The sequence below is a fragment of the Mesoplodon densirostris genome, chromosome 4 (assembly GCF_025265405.1).
Source record: "Mesoplodon densirostris isolate mMesDen1 chromosome 4, mMesDen1 primary haplotype, whole genome shotgun sequence".
NCBI lineage: Eukaryota > Metazoa > Chordata > Mammalia > Artiodactyla > Ziphiidae > Mesoplodon > Mesoplodon densirostris.
This window is the reverse complement of record NC_082664.1, coordinates 144,579,348-144,600,132: the sequence shown is the minus strand read 5'-3', so window position 1 is coordinate 144,600,132 and position 20,785 is coordinate 144,579,348. Positions and strand designations below refer to the sequence as shown.

Genomic DNA, 20,785 nt, shown 5'->3' with positions numbered 1-20,785 from the left:
TTGCCGGCTCCGAGTCTGGGTGTCCCATCTTTGCCCCTGCCCTCCACCTAATCGCTCAAGCCCTCCCCCTCCTCGGATGACGCAGCTGATGTGGATGGAGTGGATTGCAACATCTGTCTTTCATTTCTCACCCTCTGCCCGGGGAATAAACTTCCCCAGGACTGGAGCCCAGGGAATGTCCCACAACTTCCGGGGCCACCACCAATCTGACAACTCTGTGAGGTATGTATGTATGTATTTATTTAATTTTATTTAATTTTATTTATTTATTTGGCTGCACCAGGTCTTTGTTGTGGCATGCGGGATCTTCGTTGCGGTATGCAGGCTCTTAGTTGTGGCATGCGGGATCTAGTTCCCTGACCAGGGATCGAACCCGGGCCCCCTGCATTGGGAGCGTGGAGTCTTAACCAATGGACCACCAGGGAAGTCCCTCTGTGAGGGTCTTTTATGGGGGCAGGGAGAGCTGGCTCTTGGGACACTGAGGTTATTGATTGGGAAGGGCAGGAGAAGGTTGGGGTGCAAGGGGGGCTAGCCCCCACTGCCGACCCAGTAAAGCCCTACGGCCTCTCTTGGCTCAGGGATGCCTCAGAAAGGATCATTGGTCTGCCCTCGACGTGCTCTGCCTCCAGCTGGACTGACACTGTTTGAGGACAAGGAGAAGCAGGCCTGGAGGGAGCCCTACCAGCCCGGCCATATTTCCCAGGGGCTACACTCTCCCAAGCTAGAACTTTGACCCCTTAGAACAATGCCTAACACATAGGGAGCACTCAACATTTATTGAATAAATGAATGAGTTACATCCGGGGCAAAAATAGAATCGGCTTTAATGAGGAAATTGTCCATTATATACTGTGGTGAGTTGAGCGCTCCCATCTTGCCTCCTACCCCAGATCCATATGGAACAAGCTTTGAGCTGTCGAGCTGAATCTGACAGCCCCCCGTTGTCACAATGATTTGTGGCTTGGAAAGGAATTTCCCCAGGTTCTCGGTGTTTTCACCAAGTGACATCCAGCTTCATTTAACAGACCTCAAAAAGAAAACCAGATACTGATGTACGTTTAAAGGATAAGTCATTGTTCCTGTTTGTTGCTCAATTGGTGGGAAGTTGAGTTAGAAGAGGTTATTTGGGGTTCCCATTCTGAATGAGCTACTTTTTCTTGAATTCAGGCTGTCTGGGAATTTTCTGTTTCTCAAATGCATAAAGGATTGTCACCCTGATTTAGGGGGAGATGCAGCAAAATTCCCGTTACTTTAAATGAACATGCATTTAAAAAGTAACCCCCTAAAGATCCAATTGGAGGTTTCTGTTTCTACAGTCCCCGTAGGACCCCATGCACCCTCTGGTGATCGGCCCACATCAACATCCCCACTACAGGCCTCACCCCCTCTCTTCCACTGGCCACCTCAGGATTCAGACAGAACACGTACTCGCCCCTGCAATCCTTTTCCCCACGGGTCCTAAACCTGCTCCGTGGTCAACTCCAAACCTGCATCTTCCAGTCTTCTCTGCATTTCTCCTTTTCTACCCACACCCTACCCGTCTTCACCTGCCCTACCTCCATCTTCATGCCCTGCTCTAAATTATCCTTCAAATCTTACCAGATTAAGTTCTCCAAAATAATCTCTTACACTGTCATGGCACTTTGCTCAAGAACCTACAGTGACTTCCTGCTCTCCAAAAAAAAAAAAAACCTCAACTCCCACGCAGTCCCCAAGACCCTCTTACATCTATCTGTCCCACCTGCCTTTCCAATCTCATCTTGTACCACTATCCAATCTAAGACTCTTTTTTAGGGTTTGACCTAAATTCAGAAGAAATCAGTCATTCCTTAATTCATTCATCACGTGCTAAGCCCTAAGGTTAGCAGGGGTATAATCGGGTCTGTGCCTTCAGGTCAAGGAGATGTACAGTCGTGCCACAAGGTCAGTCCCTGTCCCACACCTTCAATTAGCACCCCCTTCTCACCTCCTTCCTGCACACTGGCTTCTTCTCTGTCCCGAGCCTGGGCATTTGCTGTGCCAGTCTGGAAAGCTCTTCCTCCAGGTTATCTATCCAGTTTTCTCCCTTTCCCTCAGGTCTCCCACCAAGGCCTTTCTTGGCCTCTATTTAAAACTACACCCTCAGCCCCTTTCCGGGTTTCTTCTATAAGAATTGATGCCATCTGAGATACCACATATTGTACTTGTTCACTTACTGTTCCCCCTCCCACTTGCACCTGGAACCCTGCCTGGATCACACTGAATTTTTTCAAATGTGTTGTGCACTCTGAGGTTGGACACAAGCATTGGTGAGTAACAGCCTAGGAGAGGAATCCCTGACCCCAGCCAGGGGGATGGGCTGGGGATTTCCTACTAGTGGGGATGCTTCCCAGGTTTAACTGGTGTCACTCATTGGCCAGACCAATCCACAAATTTCCTTGGGTCAGGAGGAAAGTGAGTCATTCAGGGCAAACCTCTCAGTCTTACAAGACACGCATCCTGCCAGTTGGCCCACCTGCAGTGCCTGTAGCAGGTTCAAAGGCTGCCACTGTATGTCCCTCTCTGAACCCCCAGCACAGGACACAGGCTGAGTGGATGAATCATAACGGTGGGTCAGATACCTCTCCCTACAGGCAACCTGCCCTTTGAAATCCAGCTCAACTGTCTCCAACCTCAGCTGGTCACGTACCCCTAAAATGTGTATGTGAATTTCTAAATTATATACCACAGATGGAAACACCTCAGTCAAATACCAGCAATTTAATGTGGTTCAACTTAAAACATGTCAAACTGTGCTATGGAATACTGTTTTGTGTTTTTGTTTTTTTGTCTTTTTTGGCTGTGTCGGGTCTTAGTTCCCCAACCAGGGATTGAACCCATGTCCCCTGCATTGGAAGGAGGATTCTTAACCACTGGACCACCAGGGAAGTCCCTGGGATACATTTTTTAAAACACAGACATAAAAAAGAATGTGTTAAAAATAAACTATATACCAATAAATATGTGAAAAAGATACTCAACTTTACTAATCATCAGGGAAATGCAAATCAAAACCACAACGAGGTATATCACCTCACACCTGTCAGGATGACTATTATCAAAAAGACCACAAATAACAAGTGTTGGTAAGGATATGGAGAAATTAGAAACCTTGTGCACTGTTGGTGGGAATGTAAAATGGTGCAGCCACTGTATAAAACAGTATAGAGATTCCTCAAAAAAATGAAACACGGAATTCCCTGGCAGTCCAGTGGTTAGGACTTGAGCTTTCACTGCTGTGGGCCGGAGTTCAATCCCTGGTTGGGGGAAACTAAGATCCTGCAAGCCACAGAGTGGCCAAAAATAAATAAATAAACAAACACAATTACCATGGTCCAGCAATCCCACTTCTGAATGTATACCCAAAAGAATTGAAAGCAGGGTCCTGGAGAGACATAGCAGCATTACTCACAATAACCAAGAGGGAGAAGTAACCCAAATGTCTGTTGATGTATGGATGGATGAATGAACAAAAGGTGTCATATACATACAAATGAATTATTATTTAGCCTTAAAATGGAAGGAAATTCTGACACGTACTACAACCTCGGGGACAAACTCTGAGGACATTATGTTAAGTGAAATAAGCCAGACACAAAAAGGCAAATACTGTAGGATTCCACTTACACGAGGTACCTAATCAAATTCATAAAAACAGAAAGAACGGTAGTTGCCAGGCGTTGGAAGGAGGAGGGAATAAGGAGCTATTGTTTAATGAGTATAGAGTTTCAGTTTTTCAAGATAATACAGTTCTGGAGACGGGTTGCACAACAACGTGAATATATGTAACACTACTTAACTCTACCCTTAAAAATGGCTAAGATGGTAAATTTTATATCGTGTATTTTATATTTAAAACTAAAAAAAGTTTTTAAAAATAAAAAAGTGAGTACATACCTTCAAAGAGAAAGAAGTTTAATAAACTTGTGCTCTATACTAGGGCAGTTATAAAATTTTCAAAAATAAACTATTGTGGGAAACAGCCGCATAGCACAGGGAGATCAGCTCGGTGCTTTGTGACCACCTAGAGGGGTGGGATAGGGAGGGTGGGAGGGAGACGCAAGAAGGAGATATGGGGATATATGTATATGTACAGCTGATTCACTTTGTTATACAGCAGAAACTAACACAACATTGTAAAGCAATTAAACTCCAATAAAGATGTTAAAAAAATAAAGGAAAAAAATAATAAACTATATAAATTCTGTAGTATTTTCTTGCTACATCCCAAAGCATCATCTTGAAAGCCGCCCACCTCAAAGGTCAAAGCAGCCAGCAAGACTCAGCGCCCCAGCATCCCCACCATCCCTCCCCCAAGCCACCCTCCCACCCTAGCTAAAGAATTCAAAGAAAAGGCCACTTCACCCACTTTTCAATTGAGTTTTTTTCTGGGTTTTACAACAAAGCTGGTTTCAAACCCCGTACATCTCCCCACTGCTAGCAGCTCCATCCTTCCTCAACCCACAGACCAAAGAACCAAAGCTACTTCTCAACTGTGAGTGTGGCATCAGCTACAGACATTTAAGGAACCTAGAACAAAGTCCTGGAGCCAGGCCAGGCGTGGTCAGTGACTCAGCCAGCTCCCAGAGCAATCTGCGGCCCTGCTTTTGCAGTTGTGTGGTTTCAGTGTCTCTCCCTTCCTGGCCCTGCTGCTTTGCTCAGACTGACGTGAAATCCAAGCATCACGGGGAACAGTGAGAGCCCGGAACCTCTGAGTTGTCCTCAGCGGCCTGTGCCCTACCTGCTGGAACAGCCACGAGGACAGTCCTGTCTGGGTCAAAGGCACTCAACCCGAGGGCGTGTTCAGGTGTTACCCGGAAAGCCCAACACTGATCCTTAAAGAAAACACAGCCGGTCCGGCTTACTAGGCGCCAGGCACTGGGCCAAGCACTCAGCACTTCATCCTCCTAACAACCCTGTGAGGTAGGTGGTGTCATTATTCCCATTTTACAGATGAGGGAACAGACTCAAGAGTGAAGTCACACACTTGCCTAAGTCTCAAAGCTATTGAGTGGTGAGCAAAGATGGGGCTCAAAGGTTCTGTGTGACCTGAGCTCCGGGTTACCCCAATACCCCCAAACTGCCCCTTAGGAAACAAGGAAAGAGGGGTAGGAGATGAATCCCGACACAGAACATTTTTAGAAATCTGGAGAAAACCCAACCACCACAGTGATTGGGGGCACCCACCCGTGTGCAACAGCTGCACAGCTGTCGATGCCCGGCCCGGTCCCAGTGGACCCGCCCTCTGCTCCCCTACAGACCCATGGCCTTGCTCTCAATAAATAAAGATCCCTGTGGGCAATTCTGCACAGGGGTCCCAGAATTCAAACCGCTGTCTTGTTTCTCAGACTTTTGCTTAAGAGAGCCTAGCGCTGGGTGGGCAGGAGGAATGCCTGACTTGGGTCAAAATACATATGCCAGACTCCACCCAAAGCTTATCTGCCTTCCCTCCTCCCAGAACAGTGCCTGGTGACTTCTGGTGGTGAGCAAGTGAAGACCCAGCTCCCCACGAGCTGAGGTCTCTGCTATTCCATTGTAGCCTGGCAGCTCCTACAATGGCTACAGCCAGGGTTCCAGTTCTGAGAGAAAGGGACAAAATGACCCTTGAGTGGCCTTAACTCTGTAGCTTCAGGGCGTAGTTATTCTCCTGAAAATGACTGTGGAGGAAGAGGTAGATGGTGACAACAGGAAGAGAGCTTTGCCCCAGGTCACTGGGGCGAGACAAGGGAATTCCTGAATAGGGACACCCCCACCCCCCACCCCCAAGGAGGGAGAGATCATCCCTTTAGAGAGCACAGCCTGGGGGTGGGAAGTCTGCCCGCGCATCCCCTACTCCTGCTGGGCTCAAGCAGCTAGCCCACCTGCCATTTTCATGGTGCCTATAAAGTGCCATCAGCAAAAACACAGAATCGGGGACTGTGCTGTGGGCAGATGGTCCCAACACTTCAGACCCTGTGGGACACTGGTGGCATCCGGCCCCAGCCACTCTCCTGGTTCCCGCTCCCCAGTGGAGCTTCTCCTCCCTCACTCCGTTCTGCCCGGTGCCTCCCCTGTTCCTCTGCTGGTGCCCTGGGCCAGGTCCTCCGGCCAGTACTGGTCCTCCATATACTGCTCCATGTCTGTGCTGCTGTCGGGCTCTCTGTCCTCAGGGTGGGGTTGGAGGCTGCTGGCCTCCTGCTGTTCCCACTGCACCTCCACCAGCCGGTAGAGCTCCATGGCCGTCACGGCATCTTCCACCGACGAGTGCCCATGCTGGCCCACCTGTGGACGAGAGCCCACGCATCACTGCCCGCAGTCCTGGTGGGGCCCAGTGGCCCGGGCCGGGTCCTGGCCCAGAGATGCATACTCTCAGGATGCGGGTGTACAGCCTGGTACAGCGAGAAGGGCATGGGTCCTAGTCACACAGACAAGTGCTAGAATCCCAGCTGTACCACAAGCCTAGCTTCTTGAAGCCTGTTTCCTCAAATAGAAAACCCGGTTAAAAATCTCTGCTTCAGGGCTTCCCTGGTGGCACAGTGGTTAAGAATCCGCCTGCTAACACAGGGGACACGGGTTCAAGCCCTGGTCAGGGAAGATCCCACATGCCGCAGAGCAACGAAGCCTGTGAGCCACAACTACTGAGCCTGAGCTCTAGATCCCGCGAGCCACAACTACTGAGCCTGCATACCACAACTACTGAAGCCCGTGTGCCTAGAGCCCGTGCTCCACAAGAGAAGCCACCGCAATGAGAAGCCCGCACAGCGCAACGATGAGTAGCCTCCGCTCTCTGCAGCTAGAGAAAGCCCACGCCCAGCAACGAAGACCCAATGCAGCCTAAAATAAATATATAAAATAAGTAAATTTATTTTTTAAAAAAAAATCCCTGCTTCAAAGCCTTGAGGAGCAGATGGAATTATGAATGTGAAGCACAGCAGGAGCAAGAGTGATCAGCTGCCCCTGACCGAAGGCTGCAGGAGATGGAGTTCTACATGCAAGCGTGGGGACAGAGCCAGGAACTGGGTGGGAGACAGATCTGAAAGACAGCAGCCCGGGAGGGTGTGGCTGGCTGTCACAAAGCACTGGGGAAGGAGGGCGATGGAGAGAAAACACCCAGGGCTGTGTGGACATGCGGGAGCCCCAGGACTGGGACTGGGAGGCTGGAGGCACAGCCCACGGCCTGTCCGTGACCAGGCCAGCATGGAGGCCAGGCCCTCTCGCTCCCCCAGCCCCCCTGCACCACGCACCTGGATTTTCTTGTGCAGCAGCTGCAGGGCCAGGTCCTTGAGAGAGACGCGGGTCCGGGCGTGGAGGCTGGGCTGGCTGAGGAGGCTGGGGACATAAGTGGTGTCCCGGGTCTGGCCCCGAGGGTGGATGTACTTGAGGGCCTGGAAGTCATTGTGCAGGGCGTGCCCCACCAACACCTTGCCCTTCAGGAGCTTGAGGATCTGTGAGCAGAGGAGGAGTCGGGAAGGCCCCACTGTCAGGTGGGCACAAGACACATCCTGACACCCTGACCAGTGGGTGTGGGGACCCCTCTGGAGTGAGGCAGCGCAGAGGGGCAACCACGGGCTCCACTGTCAACCAAGTTGCCCCAAGTTTGAATCCAGACCCTCTACTCACTACTTGCTATAATCAGGGGGCCGCTTAAGCTTCCCCCACACCTGCAAAACAGGAAAGCTGGCGACGGCACTGGTGGGGTGGTAGTGAGCATTAAGGGGCTCTTGGATGGGTAAGTGACCCAATACAAGCACTCTTTCCTGCCGGCACAGGCTCTTCTCAGCCCGGAAGACCTCGCCAGCCCCCCGGCACCCCCCACCCCCACCAACTCCTCTCATGGCAGGTCTCAGCTTACACATCAGCAGGCCACCCCCAACGCCATCAGGACCCCCACTGTTCTCTCCTTCGGGGGATTCACCACGTTTTCTAAGCACACATTCAGCTCCGCGTGGCCTGTCTGGCTGCCCCCCACTGTGAGCTCATGGTAACACGCAGGGACCATGTCTGCCTGGACTAGTGATGCTCTGTGACAGCTCAGCACACAGGAGTGTGTCAGGGTGAAGTCCCAGAACTGTGCCAGGCACTGGAGACGTATCACCAACTGCAGCTTTTACAGCATTAATGGAACGGTCCTTATCTTCAGGATTCTGTCCCTTTGCCCCTCTGCTGTACAGGACTCCCACTTCTCACCCTCGAAACATGCTCTCTGGCTCAGCTCTCACCAGCTACACAATGCGCGCCTCTCTTTCCTGCCTCCCGCCCTCCTCAGGCCCTAGGGAGGCCACGTCCAGGGCCACAGGCATCTCCTTATCACCAGCCACCAGCCTCCCACAGCTGCCTCTGCTAGTGACGCGTGGTTTATCGCTAAACTCAGCCTTCACGGCATATGGATAAGGTGCATTTAGACTTTAGTGGTAGGCACGGGCCATCCCACTCTAGTCACCATCCCCCCATAACACATACACACACACACACACACACACACAAACACAAGCCACGTGGTGGGAAGGCACCCAGCACACTCCACACTGGCTCAGAGTCCAGGCAGATGCAATGTGGTCCAGCTCTTGGCAGGCTGAGGGAAGCAACGGGGAGCTGGAGGGTTCACCACCTACCTCCCTTCCTGCTGCTTCTATTCCTGAGCAACCTGCTTGATAAATAACCTTTTGAAAGAAATCCTTAGGGTGTATCTTATGTGAAAAAGGAAGACACAAGATGACGTATCAGTATTTCCTAAATGCACCTCATCCCAAGAATAAACCGGAAATGTTAAATAGTTCTGCTACAACGCTTGGTTTGAAAATGCAAAATGTTCCAACACGATTGATATATTAGGATGTGACTTGAAAATAATACAAATTTTGCCCTTGAGAAACAGAAGGGCGAAAGTGAATGCAGAAACCTCACCTAGCTGAGCAGAGCCACTGGGGAATCCAGAAAGCGCCCACGCCTTGCAAGTCTACCAGCCAGCGCAGTTCACCAGCGTGCTGCCCACACCTGGCTTCCCACCTCCTGACTTCGGGTAATTCCCTCAACCCCTCCCACAGTGCAAGCCGCTACCCCTGACACCCACTTCCCAGAGCGCTCCAGGTCTTTTCAAGACAGAGTGCCGTACTTACGCATTTCTCAACCACTGAACCTGTGCAAAACTGTGCTCCCACTGTTACTAGGTTTCTATCTTTTTATTTTTGGGGCGTCATTAATGAAGTTTTTTGGGCATTGTGTCCCTAACCCCTTTTCCCCATCAGCTCTGGGGTTTTTATCGTAAAAGTTTACACAGCATGACGGTTTTTAGGAACACACATCAGAGCCCTCCCAAGGCCTAGAGACCTGCAGGATCAGAATCTCTATGGAGGAATCTGAGGACAAGGATCCAAGATCATTAATAAGGATTTAGGTGTTTCCTATGCTCGAGGACGTTTGGGAATTCCTGGCATGTCAGTGTGGTCCTAACACTAATTTTTTTCAAAGCAATGAAAAACTAACATTAAAAAAATACCAAAACATTTAACACCTGAAGGTGACAGCACTGTGGGCCTTACAAATTTTACGCAGACACATAGTGCTTTTATAACAGAAAAGAAGCTATTTTGCATCTTACAGTCAGCGCGGCCTCTCCATAAACACTACCACGTGGGACACCCCAGCACCCCTTCCACGCAGGTAGGGCAGGATTTCTATTCACCCTTTCCTATGGAGAGGAAACCCACTGTTTGGAGAAGTTAAGTAACTTCCCAATGGTCTCTCGCTTCTAGTGGCTAAGTGTTGACTCAGGCCCGGGGCTGCTCTTCCCAGCCCGTCACACTGACCCCAAGCCCCCAGCCCTGCCCTCACCTCTTTCTGGGCCACCTGGAAGGGGATGGCCTTGCGCATGTGCTGCCTGGTGATGCCGCTCCAGCGAGTGCGGTAGTTCACGATGGGCATCTCAGGCTGGATGTACTTGTCGTAGAGGACCTCGCCGTGGTAACTCACCACGGAGCAGCGGGCCAGCTCACTCACCCGTCCTCGGGGTCCCGTGCCCACCATCTCACAGTCGATAGCCACGCACTTGCTGGGCAAGGGCCCAGCAGATTCTCTGGGGGTGGGCCTTCTGCTGCCTGGGGCACCTCCAGATTCAGCCCTTGGACGCTGCCTCACACTGCTGGTGGTTTTGGTGTCTGGGGAGGATCCTGGCTCCGGGGGTGTGTTCCGCAACCCATACTCCTGCAGCAAGGCCTTCTGGGCCATGAACCGCTGGTGCTGTCGGCTCTTCCTCTTGTGTTTCCTCCGAAGCATATCCTTGGCATTCAGGCTGGCCAGGGAAGGGCACAGGCACTGGGCAGACTCAGGAGCTTCCCGGGCCACCATCCCAATCAGCTCACCGCTCAGGGCAAGGGAGGTCTGGGAGGTAATCTGCCTATGGGGCGGCAGCCTGGGGAGAGAACACATAGGGCAGAGGGGCTGGGTGAGGAGTGTTCCAGGCCAGCCCTGCCCCTCCATCTCTCTTCCTCCCTCCCTGCAGTGCTCTACTGCCAGGCTGCCCCAGAGCCCTACACTTTGTCTCAGCATCCCAGATGGAGTCAAGGACCTATTTTAATAATAATTGCACTCATACAATCAATACCACCTGCAAAACCACTGTTTTAAGTACTTTACATGGAATCACTCAATCTTCCCAACAACTTGAACAAAGCATTATTATCCTCATACCACAGGTACAAAAACTGAGGCACAGAGGTTAAGTAACTTGCCCGATTAATACCTAGACAAAGGCTGATGTGAACCCAGAATCCATGCTCTCAACCTCCAAGCCATAGTTCACCTCCAATACCATTAGCATCAAAACATTTTAGAGGTATGGCTATGAGAAAATAAAGGTTACAGAAATGGCATATATATGATATTCTATTTTAAAAAAAACAAAAACAAAAACTTTTTGAAATGTGAACACAAGACCCACAGCAAAACCTGGAGAAAATATTTCACAGGAGGCCCGCAATAGTTGTATTTTTGGTATGTGTTAACTAAAATGATGTAATCTATTAAATGCCTTTCTTCTAATTCACTCATCACAACACTGTCTACAAACATTTAAATACAGTTGGACATGTAGTTTAATCACTGAAGCCTACAGGCACTGGTGTGCTGGTAAAGCAGCTCAACTCTAAAAGAGAAACAGAAAAAGCCCTGACCTATAGTGCTGCAGATTCCTGTGGTACCTCCCACAGGCTCTCCATCCCTGAACGCTGGGTTGTAAAGAGATGCTGTCACACACCACTGCCACAGAAAATATTTGTTGTTCACATGGGTTTGCAAATCCCATGCAATAAGGCCGGCATCTTCCCAACAGTGAAGGATGTAGCCTGAAAAACCTCATCCTGTTTGCTGTATTAGGACAGCCAGTATGTTTTGAACACACCAGAACACCAGCGCTTTGAAGTAGACAGTGCAGGGGCTAACTCAGCTCTGTATAAGTTACCTAACCACTGAGCTTCAGGTTCTTTGCATATAAAATGGCCCTACTCTCCTTCCCGTGTGAAGAGGAAAAGGCACAATCCATGTGTGCTAGGATCTGCATATATTTTTTTAACTTATTATGCTTTATTTTTTTTTAATTCTGTTGACGTATAGTTTATTTACAATGTTGTTAATTTCTGCTGTACAGCAAAGGGACTCAGTTACACGTATACATACATTCTTTTTCAGTCTTTTCCATTATGGTTTATCACAGGATATTGAATATAGTTCCCTGTGCTATACAGTAGGACCTTGTTGTTTATCCATGCTATACAAAATAGTTTGCATCTACTAATCCCAAACTCCCAATCCTTCCCTCCCCCACCCTATTATTAAGAATACTAGGGCCTCCCTGGTGGCGCAGTGGTTAGGAGTCCGCCTGCCGATGCAGGGGATACGGGTTCGTGCCCCGGTCTGGGAGGATCCCATGTGCCGCGGAGCGGCTGGGCCCGTGAGCCATGGCCGCTGAGCCTGCGCGTCCGGAGCCTGTGCTCCGCAATGGGAGAGGCCACGGCAGTGAGAGGCCAGCGTACCGCAAAAAAAAAAAAAAAAAAAAAAAAAAAAAAAAATACTAATTATTACAGTCATTTGGTTCATTAATCTGTCTTTAGTCAAGACTATATACCTTGATGTAGCCTTTAAAATCTTTATAGGTGACCAATTTTAGTTGCATCTGTATTCATGAAAATGCTGTTTCCCAGTACATCTGGATAAACTTTAGCTGCTCACCCTTAACTCCTGAATCAACGATTCTTAATGGGAACAAAGGGGTTTTCTATGCAGTCAGCAGTGTCACGTCCCAAGTTTCCCTTGGTTACTGTGTATCTGGATTGTGGCCAAATCCCCATTAAAATGCATATATTATATGCTCCCTGCATATATGTAAATTTTTAAAGGACTTTATCTTTTTAGTGTTTGCCTTTTATTTATTTATTTATTTTGGCGGAGCGGCGTGTGGGATCTCAGTTCCCCAACCAGGGATCGAACCCGCACACCCTGCATTGGAAGCACGGAGTCTTAACCACTGGACTGCCAGGGAAGTCCCTTTTGCCTTTTTAATAATTTGATTTTTAATTTTATTTTATTTTATTTATTTATTCATTCATTCATTCATTCACTCATTTTTGGTCACGCGGCTTGCGGGACCTTAGTTCCCCAACCAGGGATTGAATCCGGGCCATCCATCCATCCATCCATTCATTCATTTATGGTCACCCGGCTTGCGGGATCTTAGTTTCCCAACCAGGGATTGAACCCAGGCCTCGGCAGTGGAAGCGCCGAGTCCTAACCACTGGACCGCCGGGGAATTCCCTCCTGGCACGTATTATATGCTCCCTTTCCCCCAGAGGTGAAGACCCCTGCTCATGGTTGGTAATCAGTTCTTCCCAGGCGAGAGCTGCCTCAGCCTGGACTCCCAACCCACAGGCCTTCCTCCTGCCTCCCTTCCCACTCACATCCCCCCTACCCTTTCTACATCCTCCAGGAAGCCCTTCTGGAACAATCCTCCGGGTTGCACAGGCCAATGTCACACTGAGGCCCCTGGGGTCCCAACTGTGGCAAGAGCTGGGCAGAGAGTTACAAAGAAAGATCCTGGACTCCAGGAGTTGAGTCTCACTGCAGAGACAGAAACGGAGCAGAAGGTGTGTGAAGGGCTGCGTGAGAAGTGCCAGGGAAGCAGGACAGGCTGAAGAGGTTAAGTCTGCGTGAATGTGGAACAGTAGCCCTCCAGGTAGAAGGGAGAGGAATCAGTGGACATGTTAGGGGCAAAGGCCTGAAAAAAGTACCCCAGGGCTGAGGAAGAGGGGCCCACCTTCAGCCTGATGCCATTTGGGCGTAAGGCACAAGGTAGGCCTGGCTGGAGGAACTGCCCCTGTCCGCTTTTTACCACTCTACCTTCTGCCTGCTCTCTGGGAAGCCCGTCACACTCTGGTGGCTTTTCCTACCCCAAGATGGTGTCCCTATACTGGTCTCGGCAGGTCAAGCGAGGGAGCCCCAAAGGCACCTAGGGAGGTCACTGAAATATGGCACAGTAGCCCTGAACCCATACAATTACAGTCTAACTGGGGAGCAAAGAAGTTCACCTCTCTCTGCTCTGCAGCACAATCAGAGAATTTACTGCACTCTTCAAAGTCAATAGTTACATACAGCCTCCCTCAGAGCACTCTGAAGGCAGGTAGAGAGCTTTGTTTGTCTCTGTCCCTTCCCCTACAGCCAGCCCGGAACCTGGCATGGAGCGGATCCTCTCCGGAAGCCGACACCAGGCCTGCTATCTGCCAGACTGTGGGGACTACAGAGCTGGAAGTGACCACATCCTCAGGGAACTCTGGTTTGGTCGGAAGAGAAGTAGTCAGGAACTTACAAGAGTGTGCTCAGGATGGGAGCAATGGACAAAGGACCCATGCCTGAGTCACCAGGCCAGGTATTTAAAAAGCAGAAGCGCTAGGTTAGAAAAGCCCTGGCAGTGGAGGGGACACTTTGAAGGGTTCAGAAAGGTCTACCAGGAGCCCAAGAAGGGAAGGGCATCCAGACAGAAAAAAACACAGACACAAAGTCCAGGAGGCAAAGCACATCCATTGTTGGAAAGCAAGGAGTTTGGTGCAGCAATTGGAAAGCAAGGAGGTAAGGGGAGAGGAGATGGGTGCAGTGCGGACAGTGAGAAAGAACTGTTCCTGGAGAGTGCTGCAATAGCAGCAGAGGCTAAGAGAAATGGGAGGGGAGATGAACTGCCATTTGGTGATGCCTGGGCCAGGGGGAGGCACAGTGACCCATCCTGACTTATCCTCCCTCTGCTTGCTTATCCCTTCCCCAAGAAGTCTTCTCCTTTTTAAAAGGGCTCTTAACTGTAATCAACTTCCTCATATTGACAAGTCACATATTAAGGCTGACAAATACAGAACCTCAATTTGTCTCAGCCCAGTAATGGGGAGGCCTAAGAAGACAGAGACCCACTAATAACTGACTTTTGTAGGGGAGGAGGGCCCTTTCCCTTCTCTGGGACGGCTAAGGACCTTACAGGTCAGGAGCTGAGGCCAGGACAAGGGTCAGTGGCCTCCCTAACACTGTTGCCAAGGTTTCAAAGAAGCCAGAAATTAGGATCCCTGAGAAACAAAGGTCTCTGTGGCCCTGGCCCTGTGTTGCAAGAGATGAAAGCAGTTCTCTACATGCCCTGACCTAGCTGACACGTCAGAACCAACAATTAATCATCAAGGGGCCACCTTCCTCATCCTGGGCTCCCACATGGAGCTTAGGGAAGCTCAAGAGAAGTTTTGCTCAAATAAATGTATTTCAGTGAGGCAAACAAATCTCTCTCCAGCCCAGAACCAGCACTTTGAATCAGCAGCCACCAGGCCTTTGGGCAAAGGCCCAAAGGAACCTCGAAGTCAGAATTCCCAGTGCCCTCAGGGCCACCAACCTGCTGGCTGATCAGGAAGGTGGGCAGTTCTAGACCCTGCTCTGGCCCTAAAGAGCTAGATCAACTGGACCAAGGCACTGTCTCCTAACTTAAAACGAGGGTTTATGAAATCCTGCACTGAACTAGGTTAGGGGCTTCCCCAACCTAGTCTGTTTAAACGTCTGTTTAAAAGGCTGATTTCCAGGCCTACTCCCCACACCTTCGTAACTGCCATTTGGGGAAACGGGGCCTGGAATCTGTATTTCAAAGAGTGCGCGGCCCCACCCCCTTGCCATGATACTAATAATCGCCCGAATTTGAGAAAAGCTGGCTCGATAAGATCCCCTGTGCTACTAAAAGTTCACAAGACGAGAACAGTCAGAGAAGAGCCCTGCACGATCTCCCCCCGCGCCGGCGTTCCGAGGAGTGACGTGTGGGAGTCCGGCCTCACCCAGGGAAGGACTGGAGGCATTGGTCACTCACTGGTCGCGGCGGCCGGGCAAACACCCAGGCCGAGCCCCATCGCCCAGCGCCGCCCACTCAGGCCCGAGACCCCCGAGCAGGGTGGGATGGGGGCCAGGCGGTGCCCGGGGCCAGGCCTGCACTTGGGGGAGCCCGGAAGCCGGGCCGGCCCGGCCGGGCGTCCCCCGCCACAAGCCGGGGGCGGACACACCGCGCGGGGCCCTGCGGCCGGGGACACGTCGCGCCAGCCTACCCGACCCCGCGATCCCCAGCATGGTCCCCGAGATCACCTGAAAGCCCTGCGAGTCTTCTCACGCCAGCACGTGGCGTCCAGGGAACCTGCAGCTCCAACACGCCCGGGCAAGCCCTGCTCTGGCCGCCAGCCTGTTGGCTTGCTGAACCGCAGCGCCCGCCTAAGGCCTCTTCTGATTGGCCGGGAGCCTGGCTCGCTGCGGGTTGGCGCTTGGGAGCGTAAGGGGCGGGGACTTCTAGAGGGGTGTGGTTTGTGCCCAAGGCTGGCCCAGCCCGCGGGAAATTTTAAAGCGTTTGGAGGGGATCGTGGCCTCCTATCGCCCACTTCTGCTCCCACTTTTGTCCAATCCATCCCGCTCCCTGGGCCGGGATGTGGGCTCCTATGAGCTCCGTGCCACTAAAGGCAGGCTGACTTACAGAATACACACTCACATCTGCAGAATAGGAATAACTCCTACCTCCTCGGGTGTCGAGGGGTTTCAGTGAAATAATATACACGATAGCCACTAAAAAAAGATTTTTAAAAGTCAGGTTTGCTCCTTCGGCGCTACTTTTTCATTTATCCTTTTGCGATACTTTACTCATAAGTAATAAGTTCCTAACTATGGGCTCGGCATTGGGATACACAGAATAAGAACGATCGCTGGGGACTCTAGTTGCTCATGGTTTGGCGCAGTAACAGAGGTTAACAGATAACAGTGCAACGTGAATAATAAAAACAATAACAATGAGTTTGCATTTATTATGTGAGCATTAACAGTGTGCCAGGCAATACACCCCTTTAATCTGACGAACGCTTTGAGATGTGTACTATTATTTCTGTTTTACAATTAAGGAAATTGACATTTCAAGAAATTAAGGGAAAACAGTGAGGGTCCAAACAAAGACCAACGCAGTCAGATTCCTTCTAGCTCCATTGTGCAAGCAGCAGTGGCATCGCAAATGTACTCAGAAGGCCAGGGGTACATGTTCCAAAAATTGGCTATTTCTGACCTGGCTACAGATTTGAGGGAAGCAGGACAAAGGAGAAGGCCACTAGAGGGATAAGGCTTTCTACTCAGATTCCTGAAGTCTTGGGGGAGCTGGAAGAAATTCAAGCCAGAGCTGGTTCACCAGCGGATTTGCGTTTGGGGAAGCTCACTCTGGCTGCAGTAGGAAAGGAATGGACCAGGCCTGGAGAAAGAGGCGTGGGTGTTGGGGTGATTGTGGGCATTCAGGTGGGATAAGATTCTGGTGGCCAGAGTGGTAGAGAGGATAAAGAGCTTGGGACAGATTCCAGAGCTCTTTCGGAGGCAACATTGAGAGGACAGAGAGCAGAAGGGAAGGGGATGCAGAGTAGCTGTTTTCAGACATGGAGACTCTGTCAGAGGCAACTCTCGGGGCAAGGAGGATTTTAAGAGAGTCAGTAACCAGATCCTCAACTTCCATGGGACTAGACCTGGGAATAGACCTGGAGTCCTTGGAGTCCAGCTTCCCTCTCCCTTTTTATAACCAGCTGTCTCCCACTTTACAAAGGAAAGTCACACACACACATTCTAAATCTTGCTCTATGGCATTACCCTGGGAAATAAAAGTAGGTTTGGGGAAGAAGAAAAATAATGATAGGGATTGAGTAGGATAATAAATAGTCAGCTTAGAAACCCCATTATGGGATTGTAGATAGGGAACTTTAGGAGGCTTTGGGAGACCACAGTAAGATTAATGATCATTCAAGAAAACAGGTTTACTTAACCATAAAACCAAGCAGGCTTGCCTAGCCACAAAACCATGTGACAGAAGCACGAGACATGCCCCAAAACAATAAAACAATGGTGGCATGAGACTCACATCCTGCCCAGTGAGCTCAGTATGGAAAGGTGCTCATTGTACAGAGACCTGAAATAATTTTTGGAGTCCTGGCTTGACCATGTAGGGACAAAAAACTCCCCTGCCCAACCTGGACGAGGAGTTGATGATGGAAGCATGACGTCTACTCAAGAATGAAGAAGAGGGGCTTCCCTGGTGGCGCAGTGGTTGAGAGTCCACCTGCCGATGCAGGGGACACGGGTTCCTGCCCCGGTCTGTGAAGATCCCACATGCCATGGAGCGGCTGGGCCCGTGAGCCATGGCCGCTGAGCCTGCGCGTCCGGAGCCTGTGCTCCGCAACGGGAGAGGCCACAACAGTGAGAGGCGTACCGCAAAAAAAAAAAAAAAAGAATGAAGAAGAAAGTGGTCTTTTCCCCCTCCCCCCTTTTCCTTTGATTATAAATCTAAGTTCCCACTAAGTTCTCGGGCGTGGCACCCTCTTGCCTTCCCGCTTGTAAGCCTCACAAGCGTCCCATTCTAATAAATCACTTCTTATCTATCACTTTGCCTCTTGCTGAATTCTTTCTGTGCTGAGACATAAAGGACCAGGCTTTTCGGAGCTCGCCCGAAATGACACCTATCAGTTTCAACAAGACTGCTCTAAATATGGGTTATTATTGAGGACTGGGCAAGAAACCCTTCTACAAGTCTGGTGGGTTTCTGATTCTTTGCTTTCGCTATGATCCAAGGAGGATTTAATCATGTTGCCAGCTAATGGGTCATTAAAAAATTTTTTTTCAGGCTAGATAATTAACAGAAATGAAAAGAGCTGACATTGCCAGAGAAAACTCCTTCCACTTCTATCTGCTTTTTATGTGAACAATGTTTTTATCAGTGTTTACATCCATAAAAACAAAACAGAAGGCCCAACTCTTTCCCATTCTTGCAAAAAGTGATATTCATCCCCAGATTTATAAACTTAATGAAAAATAACTGGCCCCATCTATCTCCTAGAGACATGTTTCCAATGGCATTTCTAATTAAAACTCACTTTTTATGTGTAAAGATTATTTCTCACGTAATGAAATGTTGTATATTTATCATTTGCTCACTTGTAATAGAAATAATAGCAACAATGTCTCAATCCAGAAGGAAAAAAAAATAACACGTGGAACCTCATGGGTCACAGGACATTTTTCTAGAGTTAACAAGTTCAAATTGATATACATAATTTTGTGACATTAAAGTATGATCAGGTTCTACAGAAAATATTGCCAAGCATGAAAATAGATTATGCTAGGATAAATCTCCATAGTGGAAGTTGAATGGAAGTGTAAGTTGAAGAAGAAAAAAGAATGTTGCATGTAATAAAAAACAAATCCAGATTTAGTAAGGAGAGACTTTATTTGAAAGGATTAGCGGGGCGGGTGTTTGGGAGGGGATATTTATTGCAATAGAGAAAATGCTCTGCTAGTTCTCAAGGGTAGGCAAAAAGGGTTTTCCTTTACAGGGAGGAGTAAAGGGGGCTAGAAAGAACAGGATATGGAGGTGGCAGTGACCAGATCCCAGATCCTATTAGGTTAGTAAATTGATATTAGATACGGAGATTGTTTTACCCTGAGGCCAGCCTATTCCCTGGAGGGGTCATTAAGGAGGGATTGTAAACTGGCTCTGGCTGAGGGTGGGCCATAGTTCAGGGACCTAGGGGAAGAAAAGAAGCTTAACCAAATTTTGGTTAATGAGCGTTTTATTCCAATTGATCCATGGGTTCAGCAGTTCAGCTAATCATCAATGAGGCAAAGAATGGGAATTTGGAGTGTCCGTGGGAATTTGGAGTGTCCCCTGCCAGGACTCATCATAGGTAAACAATGGGGGAATCCTGGAGTCTTATCACAGTCATATGGGGCAGGGTGTTTCTTTGCAGTAACTAGTTTGTGGAACACAAAAGGATGGGAGAAATTTCTTCACCATTGCTGCTTTCCAGGAGCATAGGACTCAGATAAAATTTAACATTGACGGTAAGAGTTTTTTCATGTATTTTAAAAATGGTTAATGTTAGTATCAAATTGCTCTGATAGATATTTATGTGTCCACTACATTCATTTACAGACACATTTTTTAAAAGATGTCAATATTTACGATACATCATTTGTAACTACCACAACTTACGATAGAAAATATTATCAAGCAAAAAAGTTGAAGGTCCACAAGTATACAATATGGATGGCCCAATACTGGCATCTTGACTGTGAATGGCAGTACCTCCAACCCCAACCTTTAGGGACTTCACCTTCCCATTCCTGAAGTGAAACTATCTCCTCCTTCCACAAAGACTGGGGCTCCTCTATAACAGGCCCTTTTGAGTTGGGGCTTGGTGGGGGAAAGCCCATGATCAAAGTCCTGCCCCCAGGGACCCCACCCTATCCCCCCCAACCTTGTCAATCCAGAAGCACTTGAGACATGGGACTTGACCTGTGTTTTGTGCTTACAAATCACTATGCCACACTCTGAAGTACCATTCTGCCTTCCTTGCATGCCTGTTTTGAGGACTATTTGGGATGCTACGGGGATTCCCATGTTGCTGGACCAGGTGCAGACCTGAAGGCGGGTGTCTGGCCATTTTTTGTAGCAGCGATTCTCTAAGTGTGGTCCTAAACCAGCAGCCTAGGCATCACTTGGAAATTTGTTGGACCCACTGACTCAGAAATTCAGGGGTGGGTGGGGCCCAGGGATCTGTGTTTTAACAAGCAGATTAACAGCTCCCTCATGCACGCTCAAGTTTAAAATCCGATGTGTTAGAGGGTATGAAGCGGACACAACCTGGAAGCCAATGTAAATAACTTATTTTATTCAAGCACATTCCCGCTCTACTAGCACTCTTGATCCAACAGTGACTTTGAACCTACCTGGACACAGCCTGTCATCAAGACAATTATGGTATTTTATACCTTCTCCCAACTCCAGGGGAGTTGGAAAATCTAGAGATTTTCCAGGATTTTTAGAACCATGTCAAGTCTCACATGACTGACTTTTTGTGGAAAACTGGCAAGATTTGATCCAGGGGAATTTTATTCTCCACCGTTAACGTTTTCCATTCTACACTACAATTTCTACACTACACTACAATTTCTTCACATATAAAATTAATCTGTAATTATTGCTTTTATTTCACATATAAAATTAATCTTTGTAATTATTGCTCAATCTTGGCTGAACATTAGAATTGCCTGCGGAGCTTTAAAAAATATTGACACTTGGGTGACACCCCAAGATTCTGATATAACAGGTCTGCAATGTGACCTGAATACGGAGATTTTTAAAGCTTATCAGGTGATTCTAGCTTGCAGCCAAGATTGAGACTGGGCGCTAAGGCGCAGCTACCTACAGGATCCATCGGAGGGCGCT

At 49.1% G+C, this 20,785-nt stretch overlaps 1 protein-coding gene across 2 annotated transcripts; it reads right to left on the bottom strand.

The window, feature by feature from the left end:
• Positions 1 to 4,347: 4,347 nt before the first annotated feature.
• Positions 4,348 to 15,740, bottom strand: AEN (apoptosis enhancing nuclease). 2 transcript variants are annotated; one of them, XM_060097348.1, is made up of 4 exons: positions 15,634 to 15,740; positions 9,829 to 10,405; positions 7,242 to 7,442; positions 4,348 to 6,279 (listed from the first exon to the last, which is right to left on the bottom strand). In XM_060097348.1, the coding sequence occupies exons 2-4, from the start codon at positions 10,339 to 10,341 to the stop codon at positions 6,043 to 6,045; spliced, it is 951 nt and encodes a 316-aa protein (XP_059953331.1). In that variant the 5' UTR covers positions 10,342 to 10,405; positions 15,634 to 15,740; the 3' UTR covers positions 4,348 to 6,042. The 2 variants fall into 2 exon arrangements, with proteins under 2 accessions (XP_059953331.1, XP_059953330.1); XM_060097347.1 differs by lacking the exon at positions 15,634 to 15,740 and having other exon boundaries at positions 9,829 to 10,424.
• Positions 15,741 to 20,785: the final 5,045 nt, after the last annotated feature.

Bases quoted from the DNA above. Each gene is read 5' to 3' on its own strand.
- AEN (XM_060097347.1), bottom strand. From the start codon at position 10,422: ATGTGTTCTCTCCCCAGGCTGCCGCCCCATAGGCAGATTACCTCCCAG. The intron at 7,443-9,828 runs GTGAGGGCAGGG...CTCTGCTCACAG, and splicing joins TCCAGGTGGCCCAGAAAGAG to ATCCTCAAGCTCCTGAAGGG. The intron at 6,280-7,241 runs GTGCGTGGTGCA...TCTCGTCCACAG, and splicing joins TGCTGCACAAGAAAATCCAG to GTGGGCCAGCATGGGCACTC.